At 32.7% G+C, this 12,224-nt stretch overlaps 1 protein-coding gene across 1 annotated transcript; it reads left to right on the forward strand.

Moving 5' to 3' along the window:
* The first annotated feature begins 3,450 nt into the window (after window positions 1-3,450).
* On the forward strand, window positions 3,451-5,422 carry LOC144998404 (alpha carbonic anhydrase 7-like). Its single transcript, XM_078958184.1, has 7 exons — window positions 3,451-3,813; window positions 3,917-4,134; window positions 4,240-4,346; window positions 4,454-4,556; window positions 4,771-4,938; window positions 5,047-5,100; window positions 5,213-5,422. The coding sequence occupies exons 1-7, from the start codon at window positions 3,726-3,728 to the stop codon at window positions 5,294-5,296; spliced, it is 822 nt and encodes a 273-aa protein (XP_078814310.1). The 5' UTR covers window positions 3,451-3,725; the 3' UTR covers window positions 5,297-5,422.
* Window positions 5,423-12,224: the final 6,802 nt, after the last annotated feature.

Consider the following 12,224-nt stretch of genomic DNA (forward strand, 5'->3'; position numbering starts at 1 on the left):
TTTATGTAAAATCAAAACTCCGTTGCATATTAGTACTTGAGAAAAGAAGGATGAAAGTGATGAACGTGAAGATATCGATCTCTGGTGACGATCTTTATGGTGCACATCAGATTCATTGGGTTACTTCAGGTTTAGGAGGCTAGACCTTCCAGTGAGTTCACACACGGTAAGAAACGGAGACATAAGGTGGTGGATGTTTGTTAGACGGTGGTGACAGGGTTTTCTGCCGATAGAGGCAGAATAGAGACATGCGAAAAGAGAGATAACGGTGGGAAGACGGGCTGATCGGAAGGGTTAAATCAAAGAGGTGGTGTTGTTTGTAGGATCGTGGGACCCATATCTTCATTAAACTATTTGTTTTAATTGATTAATTGTAAATAAATAAAAATTAATTAAAAAAGAAATATACAAGGTTAGTATGGTCATTTTAAGTTGTTCGGGGACCAAAACCAAAACCAAAACAAAACAATGGGACGGTCTGAGTGCAAAAATAAATTTGGGACCAAACATCCAATTTTATCCAAACCACATGGACAATATCATTATTTTACTCTAATAAAATGATATATTTTATTTAAATCACACTAAAAACATATATAATTACTTTTTGTTAACCAACAAAATGTATATAATTAACACTTTAAAATTTCAAGATTTGAATCAGGCAAATAATAAAACCCATATAAAGCTAAAAATAAAAAATTAAAAAAAGAAGAAAAAGTAAATATAAAAGAAAATAGTCAAGCTTTTATTAAATGTACATATCAATAGTAAGTAAAGAAAAAAACATAGAATCCAATAGTTGCCTAGTGCATAGTAACATCGATAGAAAGTAAGGTTGTAACTTGGAAGGCTCGTTATGTCTCATTCGGAGGAGGTTTGTTCTTTTGCAAAGCGACTTGGGTGCTTAGGATCATACTTGTTTTCGATTTAAAAAATCTCCAACGAAAGTTGTAATATCCTTAAAATAAGACTAAAATAAAACATTATTAAATCTATAAAATTGTAACACCCTCTCTGCCGTGTATCACAATATTGTCTGTTTTTGACTCTTGAAACGAGAACTTCCCAGGGGTCACCCATCCCTGAATTTCTCTTGTTGGGGCACACTTAATTGTAGAGTTAATATGAGATATGCTGCCCTCATGGCTTTAAAACATGTTGTGATAGGAAAGGTATCCACACTCCTTATAAGGAATGTTTAGTTCTCCTTCCCAGCCGATGTGGGAAGGGTGTGGAAACCTTCCATGTATAACTCGTTTTGAAACTGTGAGGGGAGCAGATCCCATAAGAAATTAGTATTTAAGCGTGCTTGGGCGAGAGGAATCTAGAGAGTTTACTCGATGGTGAAAAATGACCTAAATGTTAAGTATAACGGTGAGGAAGGACCATAAGTGTAATATTTTTAGTATCTGGCTTGTATGGGGTTAAAATATAAGAAAGTAGAATCATGTGGGGGCAAATATAAACATTTAGAAGTATTAGTCAAGAGCTTGAGGAATTATTCCCCATTTGAACATGAAATGACAATTTGGAGGGAGAGAAGAGCTCAAAATGGCTATTTTCATCGAGATTGAAGAACTAGAGTGAGTCACTTGAGGATCAAGCTAGGAGTTAGTGTTAGAAATGAAATTTGAGCTCATGAGGTAGTGTTTCTTCCCTTTCTTAGCTTAATGTCGGTCTAGGGTTTTAAAAACCCATTTGAATGCAAATATGTAATTTTAATTATGATTTGTATTTTCTTCTTCTGTTGGGTGTTCTATACATCTATAAATACTAGAATAAACCATCAAAATAATCAAAAAATCTTTATGTGTACATGCACCTTAGAATCTAAGTTTTACTAGTTATAGCAACCTACTTTAAAATTGTAAATATACTAAGAAATACAAACTTACTAACCTCTTTTGTAGCTTGATTTTGATTTTCTTAAACCCTTCTTGAACCTTATTGATTCCTTCTTGATCCAACCATGTTGCTTAGACGAGAGCCAATGAATAATCTCTCTAATGGAATCACACCCGCGACTCCAAAGAGATAACCAAAAGAAAACTAGGAGAGTGACAACTCTAAAAACCTTAGAAATGGTTAAAAAATTCATTCCATAGAAAGGGAGGGAAGAAGCAGGAGAAATGTCAAGTCAATGTGCGAGGTGGAATGAATCATTTAGCACCCTATTTATAGCCTTAAAGCCATTTCCATGTTTCATCTCCCGTCCCTGAAATCACTATTGGATCGTCTCTGCCTAGTTGGATTATTCGATTTCGGGATCTTCGTTGAATGAATGCGAAAGGGCTTCCGCTAAGCATACCACCATTCCAAAAATAAAATATAATATTGTTTTCTTTTTTAATAACCTAAATAAAATAATTAACTTTAAAAACAATCCAATGGTAATTATATAAATCCGAGCACATCAACTTTGAACGTCAATAATATCTAACTCAACAACTTTCTTCGACTCCATTCCGCAATGATTTTTTTATATATATTTGGAATCAATAAAGTATATATATATATAGTAAATTTCAATGGAAAAAATATTAAAAAAACGGACACCACAATGAGCTTGAAAAATTCAGACCCTTTTGGAACTCTTGGATTGTTTTTTTCTTTATTTTAGAAATAATTTTTTTTATTATTATTTTGATGCAACATAATTGATATTTATCTAATTCTATCAAACCCAAAGAATAGGTAAGTGGAGATTGATGATGATATACGACTGTTTTCATAAATAACATTGACATGTCAAATAAGAACTACAATAGCATAAATGCACGATGTAGTATTTATATACAAGCCGTGAAATATACATGTAAAGTTATACAGTTCGGTAATCTTCGACTACACGTCAAAACTATATCACCAAAATATACAGTTCCAGTTAATGTTAAATGGTAGACATACTAATAAATCGAAACTAATAAATATTCTTATACGAAGCAGTTGGAGTGTGACTTTAGCTTGATGATCTGAAGAGATATTCCGACCCAAAACAAAGTGAATAAATCCGAATAACAATCTTGAAGAGATAAACGTTTGTAGTATATAGGTTGTGGACTGTTAGACCTGAAATCATGGTTATTCTGGATTTTTTTTATATGGGTGACTTTATATATATATATATATATATATATATATATATATATATATATATATATATATATATATATATATATATATATATATATATATATATATATATATATATATAACATTGAAAAAACAGAGCAGTACTCAATGGAAGAAGAAAGGAATAGAAGAAATTCTTCATTTGAATTTTCTCAGTATAAAACGTTTCAAATATTTCTTTCACTAATGTAAACTAACACGAACAATTAATTAAACCTTAATGCAATCCGTTTTTGTTTGTACCTTTCATGTTTAATAAATAAATATCCATTCACAACCGGAAACTTCTATTAATAGCTTTAATAGTTATACACTTGTTAAATCGGGAAGTGTTCCCAAAGTTCAAACATCACCTGAACCCATGAAGAAATTTCTTAAACACTCATTACAAATTAAAAAGTTAGAAGTCTTCTATAAGAATTAAACATGGTCTTTGGTCAATATCAAGCTCCCATTTCTCCATCTTCACACCTTCGATCCTCCCTCTTGACCCCATTCATGTCTCTATCTATCTCCCTATATATACATACATTCTCAAATATCGATAACTTATACACACATCTGAAAAGATTTCATATAACCACAAAGAAATGGATAACAAAAGCTTAAAGTTTTCTTCAATCTTGATTACTCTTATCATGATCTTTTGTGCAACTTTTGCTACTGCTCAAGAAGTTGGTAAGTTACTATAAAATTTTGAATTCAACTTTATACTTATTTCTTACGTTTTTTAGTTGTTGATATTTCGTGTTCTTGAAAAATGTTGTTAATGGTTGTGTAGATGATGAAAGTGAGTTCACTTACGATGTGAACAGTCCAAACGGGCCGGATCATTGGGGAGAGATCCATCCCGAGTGGAGCATGTGTAACCAAGGAGACTTGCAATCACCCATTGATCTTACACATAAAAGGGTTCAAACAACTTCGAGTCTTGGAAGAATTGATAGAGATTATAAACCTGCAAAATCGACTCTTATTAATAGAGGCCATGATATGATGGTAAGTAAAATATTGAATAATTAAAAGGCAAAAAATCCATTTTATGTAAGTTAGATACTAGTTATGTTATTATAATAATATGTAGTTTAACTATATGATCAACAGTTGAGATTTGTTGGAGGAGCAGGACATATTCATATAAACGGAACTGAGTATCAACTTAACCAACTTCATTGGCACACTCCTACAGAACACACCATCAATGGCCGAAGGTACAACAGTTTACACTCACCTTTTACTAAAAGAGGATATAAATTCTCCAAAATAATTTATTTGAGAAGTAAGATGAAACAATTTTTTTACCAAAAACACTATACAGATTCAATCTAGAGCTACACTTGGTTCATCAAAGTGCAGACGAAAAAATTGCAGTGATTGGAATCATGTATAAGATCGGGCGTCATGATTCTCTTCTATCAATGGTAAGTAAATAAATAGCTTGATATTCTTGTTTATGTGATACATATATATATATATATATATATATATATATATATATATATATATATATATATATATATATATATATATATATATATATATATATATATATATATATATATATATATATATATATATATATGGTAAGTAAAAACTGCATAGCTTGATATTCTTGTTTATGTGATACATGATCAGATGGAACCATATTTTAAAGCATTGAGTTCTACGAAAGATGTTGAAAAAAGTGTGGGAATAGTTGACCCAAGAGAAATAAAGATTGGAAGCAGAAAATATTATCGATATATTGGCTCACTTACTACACCTCCATGCTACCAAAATGTTATTTGGACCATTGTTAAGAAGGTGATAAACTGATAATGAATTAATATCTATTTATTTTGCAAATAATTTCATATTAATTAATGTTTAGTATCATAAGGAATTAAATTAATTTACAATGTTGAATATTAGGTGAGAACAGTTTCACGAGCACAATTACATGCAATTCGAGAAGCTGTCCATGACGTAAGTGATTAAGTATTTCAATAAATCTATTGATTTTATTATATATATAAATATAATTATACATTAACATGTTATGTAATATGTATATTAACTTTTGTTGATGTTGTAACAGGAGGCAGAGGCTAATGCAAGACCCGTCCAATCATTGAATAATCGTTGGTTGAAGCTTTATAGACCAGATGACTTTAAAAATTAATTATTTATAGGCGAATTCATGATTAAATATATAGCTACAGTGACGACATATATGATTCTATTCATTCGTTGTGATACCGTATATGTATAATAATAAAGTGTTGTTTAATTATATTCCGAAATTTTGTCGAGATGTGTGGCCAATTAGGCACCCAATTTAGTTTTCGTGTTTATGAGGCTATTACCATCGGAAAGTGATTTGTATACAATAGTTTTTATTCGTACATACCATTTTATGCTTAATGGGTTGTACAATATAATAATTTAAAGCACAAATTGTTATGTATAGAAAAAATTTTGTTGTGTACGAATCACTTCTCATTAACATCTAATTGAATTTATCAATTTATGCAAAACGAATACCTTGGACATAATTATATTTAATTTTTGATAAATATATATTAATTTGACAATAAATTGAAATTAATTTGACCAGATTAAATAAATATCTATTTTCAATCGAATCATTAAAATGTCATTGTTTGAAAAAAAAAATTATTATATGATATTGTATGAAAGTAGAAGCGAACCAAAATTTGAAAATAAAAAGGCTTAGGTTCATAAAAAAATTAGTAAATTACTCAAATCCTGACCGACTTCAAATGACCATACTACCCTTGTTATATATTTTAACGTTTTTTTTTCTAATTGTTAATATCAATTTATTTCTTTTATTGTTACAAAATTAAAAAAAAAAAAAAGTACAACCCCACCCATAATAACCTGTTCAAAGTGCATAGGTGACATTAACAACAACCACTGACAACTGCCCTATCTATATTCTCCACCGATCACCACATCCACAAATCACCACCAGTAACCTCGATAACCACCACCTGCATTAAATCATATGAAACCAAAAGCAAACATGAACTTGGAAAGTTGATGAACTAGGAAAATCAAACATGATGCGAGCTTCTCATTTCAGATAAATTAAATACCAACAAATCTTGAATGAAACAAACAAAGTAAACTTAATGCAAACCTAAAACAAAGTTCAAGCAATCCTCAAGTAAACCTAATCAAACCTAATGCAACCTTCTAAAAAAATCTTCAAGCAAACCTGATGCAAATTATAACGCCGTGATTTTTCACTTCAATTTTTTATTTATAAACATCATTTAACAAATTATAGTAGCAAAAGTCTTAATTTATTCATTAGAAAACATCATCAACATTACTTCATTAAAATCTTCCAAAATCAACCCATCAAAATTAAAGTCTGCAAAATCGATACCAAAATAAGTACCAAAAACAAGTGTGAAAGAAATCACATTGACAAGTCTGAAACCGATATCATTACTAGGGTAATATTATAAGAAAACTACACAAAAGAGTCCCAACCTCTCAAGGCCATCAAATCACGCTACCTGTACCAATGCAAGACGGAAGCAACAAACAAATACACAAGTATCAACATCAACACAGTTACTCAAACTCAAGCACATAGGTATGAAAACAAACATACTTCATACAATATGTTTAGTTATGCAATCAATTCATACCAATAAACAAACATCACTTATTATTATCAATATCTAATGTATATATTAATTTGGACATTTTATTCATCGTTGTAATTATGATATAATTTACTTTGCTAACTAGGGTCTATAATATCGTAAAATCCCCAAAGAATGGCCCCGTTCGGTACTAACGTGACCTGACGACCCGGTGCACCAAATAGGGCGCAACTCCCACCCGTAACACTGTCTCTGGTTCTCCGTGTTCAATACTCCGACTTTTCATAATCGAGTACAATGCATTGTAGTTCGAGGGTGGTACAATGGTACTTCCACACGTATACCCCGACCGAAACGTGATGCTTGATTTGGCGTCTCAAAGTAGCCAACATCACTCCAGTCCGTTTACACCAACGTGTACGGCAACAGTGTTTCAAAATGGTTCCCTAGAAAACCACTTGACATTGACTTGGCTTAAGCTCTTTCTCTAACGTTATTCTTCCCCAGCAACATCCAATAGGGCACGCACCTAAGTGTAGGTTACTACCCTTTTACCCCAACTATATGTATTCCGCTTTTTAATTAATTAATTCACTCACATGGGTTATATACACACCTCACCAGTCCATAATATGTATTTATGCTTGTATTCTAATTATCAATTCAAGGCATATTACATCACATGTCATACTACAAATGTAGATATTCAAATTCACCATATAACATCATATATATATATATATATATATATATATATATATATAAAAGCATGTAAAGAAATACACATTTTTAGCAACAAACTTTCTAGCATGCATTTGTTAACTCCATGAAAAACATGTTATAACAGAATCATTGCATGCATAGCTTCACATTTCAACATAAAATAAAATCATCACCACTAGTATGAACCTATCACTCTTTTCATACACAAATTAACCATATTAAGGAGTCTAGAATACAAAAGCTACCTAATTTATTTGTTATTGCAATTCATCACAAATTCAGAACCCAAACATCACATAAAAATCAGATTGTAATATCACATACAATAATCTAGACCATATACTTGTACTAAAGCATGCAAAAATCCCATACATATACTTAAACAACAACAATAATGAATCACCTCAAATCCAAGTTATGGGAAGCATTGAATTGAGGAATACACTCTCCAAAAGACCATTAAGCACCCTAAAATTTTGCACAAACGCCCAATTAGAAACAAGAAATTAAAACAGAAAACAAAGTCTAAGTTTCATATTTTTGAAGTTTTACAACTCAACCCCTGTTCAGTGTTTTGAGCATAAAATATAATTTACAACTCCAACGAGATGTTATCAGACTTTTTTGGAAACTAGCCTTGAATTTATACAATTTCATCTCTTTGGTGAAGAGATTAAGTCAGACCAGATTAAGCTCTATAGCATTCAAAAAACAGATCATCAATTCTATCCAGATTTCCAACTTTTGACAAACATCACCAAATATTTCAAGGATTAAGAAAAGGACTTGAAAATAGATATAGATGGTAAGAAAGTCATCTATACCTCTGGAAATATGATGAATTTACAGAGGAAAAAGGAGGAAGGAAGACTTGATCTCTACTAGAAGAATCCCCACTCAAAAGCACCAAAAACACTACAGCACCTTCTTGAATCTTCACCAAAACTTCAAGAATGGTAACCCCACTTTTGAACTCACTTCAAAAGAACTTGGAGACTACAAATTAGGATTTGGTGTAACACACATTTTCCAAAAAGGATCAATTAAAGAATTAATGGAGTCAAAGACATGGGTTTTAAGGAAAACCATATGTCACATCGTGGTGCATGGAATACCATGACAATGCATGACATCTGAGGATCATGCATTTTGATGATCGTCATGACGTGGTGTAACGCTTGCAGATTCGGGGTAAACAAATAAAATATACTAAGTGATAAAAAAAACATCATTTTTATAGATGGTTATTTAGGATAAACAACCTTAACCAAATTTATAGTATGTGTGACAAGGATTATGTACATATAAAGAACTCTGAAATCCGACTTCGTATAAAGAAGTTATGTTTCTTCGAAGGTTCGCGATTAACCGACACATCTATATCTGTCAAAAAAAGTAAATTTTAAATAGGTTTATTATTAACCTAAGTAATATAAAAAAAAGGTCGTATTAATTATGAAATCGACATTGTGCATATAAAGAACACCTAAATCGGACTTCATATGAGGAAGTTATGATTTTTCAAAGTTTCAGCGCAACATTGTTAGCATAGAAATCAAATTTTAGATCGGTTGATTTTTAGTCGAAAAAATCAAAACGAGAGTCGAATATCTCATTAATAGGAGTCCATCGATAAAAAGACAGTCGAGAACGGATGTGATATGAAAACGATATGAATTTTAAATGGAGTTAACAGTCTAAGCTTTCTAAAATAATAAATAAAAATAAAGTGAGAATTAGCCGATAAAGTCTAAATGAAAGTTGTATATCTCGTTGATAGCTATGCATTGATATAAAAAAACATCAAAAAGAGAGTTTGTATGAAGAAGTTACAACTTTTTGAAGTTTCGTGACATGCACCCCACGCAAAGATAAAAATGCATACAGTAACCTGAATATTCGTTTTCATGCTATCTTGGCGAAAAATGAAGATGATGTATGGTCGTTGGTGAAAATAGTGAAGGTGATGAAAATTGAAAGGGATACCTTGTTCCAGGGTTTGCTTAAAAACTTTTGATATGCAGTTGTGGGAACTAATAATGTAGAGTTTGAGTTCATAATTGTTGATTTTCCACTAATGAACCTGAATGATCTTGTTTCAATAACACAAATTTAATTAATGTGGATGTGTCAAAGATCCTTGAATCAAATTGAAATGATTTCATTATTGGCTTTGGTCATATCAAGGTTTTTCTGGAAAGCAATTACAAACATCTGGTCATTACAGATAATGATCTTGCCTTGGTTATCAAGAAGAATGTGAAAGTGCCTCAAACTGTTGCAAAGGCTAAGTTGAACATCAATGAATTTGAAGACAATGAAATTATCCAACAACCTTTTAGTGTGGTTTTTCAGGTGAAGGACAAGAGGGGGAATTTAAAAAAGTTTTTATTTCAAATAACTGATCTTGAAAGATATACAAATTCCCATTTCACCAACATCTTGATTCGCATCAACAACTGCAAGAAGAATGATGTTGCAGACAAGGATAAGATAAAGAAGATTCTTTTGTGGTAAGTAATATCTCATTTTTTTTCCACCACCATGATAGCAACCTTAACCTAATTGCTCTTTTTTTACAACATAATTTCTATCGATGAACTTAATAGTAGTTGTTCTGTTAGCAGTAGTGTTCGTCAGAATTTGTTCAGCCATGGAAATATGTGCAACTATCAAAGGAGAAACAAGAAATTAAGAACCGGTTCCAGTGATTTCAAAGATTGAGACCTTGCCAGGGTGAACTTGGGGTCGATTATGAGGGTGACAGCCTCTGATTTTGACTTTTAAATGAATTGTGAGAAAGGAACAAATGGTTATTTTGACATTTAAATGGAAAAATTGTTAGGGGAGACATGAAACTGTAACATCTATAAAATTCATGAAAATTTTAAACTTTTAAAACAACCCAAAAATCATCATTGTTTACAAATAGTTTTCAAAACGGGTTTAATATCAGAGTGTTCCCAAATTTCATAAAACAAAACTTGACGAGGTGCATGATCATGCCTTTACATTACGACGATCCTCTGAGGTACCTGAAACATAATAAAAGCATGTAATGGGTCCACAGCTAACAAACTGGGAGCCCACAACATAAGTCTGGCTTGCCCTTGGCCCACATCTTATGTCTTTCTTGCTCCCCGACCTGATCAATCCTCAGACTGAATATCACTAATCCCTCAGTACGAGTTTGGCATGCCCTCCCCGACACTCAGCTCGTATCTAGATTGCTCATGAGGCCTCAGTATGATTCTGGCATGCCCTCTCGATCCTCAGCTCATATGTGGCTTACTCCAAGGTTTGTTGGCTACAACACGGAGCAGTACAACCTCAACCCAACCGACGCAATATGTCGACATATAATAGATAATATAATATACAGATAAACAAAAGGTAGTCCTACCGATCAACCAGACTCGCATATCAAATCTAGCATGCATATGTATTCCATTCTTAATATATCAAAAAAAATCAGGTTATCAAACCATTAGGCCGACCTTAGTGTCTTCAACCCAAAAGTACAGTGAGGAAACTCACCTCACAACTAGACAAAACTCCAAATCTCAGCTCTCTACTCAATACCTACATCCACCAAGTGACCAATTCTATCAAAATCCCAAAATATCTAAAATACCCTCAAAGTCTAACTTGGTCAAAGTCAACGGTCAAGGTCAACAGTCCATGTTAACCCAACACGCCGTGTTCTGCGAGCATCCAAACAGACAGGGAAACATCAGCCAACATGCCATGTTCGCCAGAGTTCCAACAGCTTAAGACATCCAGCTGCCTTTTCGAACCCAAGAGCTCCAAAGCTCAGATCTAGACCAAAAATGTGATTAGGAAAGATAAAGTTTCTAACTTTACCCATTGGGACCACCAAAAGGTCCAAAAACCTAAATTACAAGCTTGACAATGCAAGGGCTTAACCACAATACCCTTAATCCTTAATATCTAAAGTCCATCCCTTCCAAAAATTGTTCTAACACCAAAACCATCCCAAAGGTTGGTGCTTTTCAGAAATTCATGTCCAATGCATGTCTTGAACCCATATTAGGTAAAAAAATGGGATTTATGACCTAATGTCTATTCATGGCAGCAAAAGTTGATTAAATACCATATCCAAGCCACTATTAGGTCACTTTGACCTCGAGATTCATAAAGTTGCAAACTTTATGAGATCCATCCATTGCAACATCCAAGAACAACGGAAAAAGGGACAAAACTCAAGATCTAATAACATTGAATGATAAAAAATAAGGTCTTTGACACTCACAAAGGTCTACGAGAGTGCTAAGCTGAAGAATGGGGCTTGCTTGCTAGATCTTTGCGTCCTTCTTTCACCTTCTTTCTTTAAAATACCAACTAGCTTCACAAATGGGAGAGGAAATAATTAGGGTTTCTATCAAAGCTTCAGGGGCTGATGGAAGTTGAGGGTGAACAAACCATAGCCTCCACATTCCTTAAAATAGTAGAAAACCCTGAAATATTAGGGTTTCATTTCCAGCGGTCAACACACCCTGTTCCAAGAGAAACACAATGTGTTGCCCAAATAAAACTCACGCCTTTTACTTTTCAGACATGCTGTTTTGGTGCTTCCAACAATTCGTGTTCAACCCCATGAATACTACTACTTGACCAATTGACATGAAATGGAATTATAGTGATGAATTAAGAAGTACCTGAACATCGGGATGTTACAATTCTCCCCCACTTGAACTAAACTTCAGCCTCGCAGTCTGTTGT

This window comes from Lactuca saligna, chromosome 1 (genome assembly GCF_052625555.1).
Source record: "Lactuca saligna cultivar CGN05327 chromosome 1, ASM5262555v1, whole genome shotgun sequence".
Classification (NCBI taxonomy): Eukaryota; Viridiplantae; Streptophyta; class Magnoliopsida; order Asterales; family Asteraceae; genus Lactuca; species Lactuca saligna.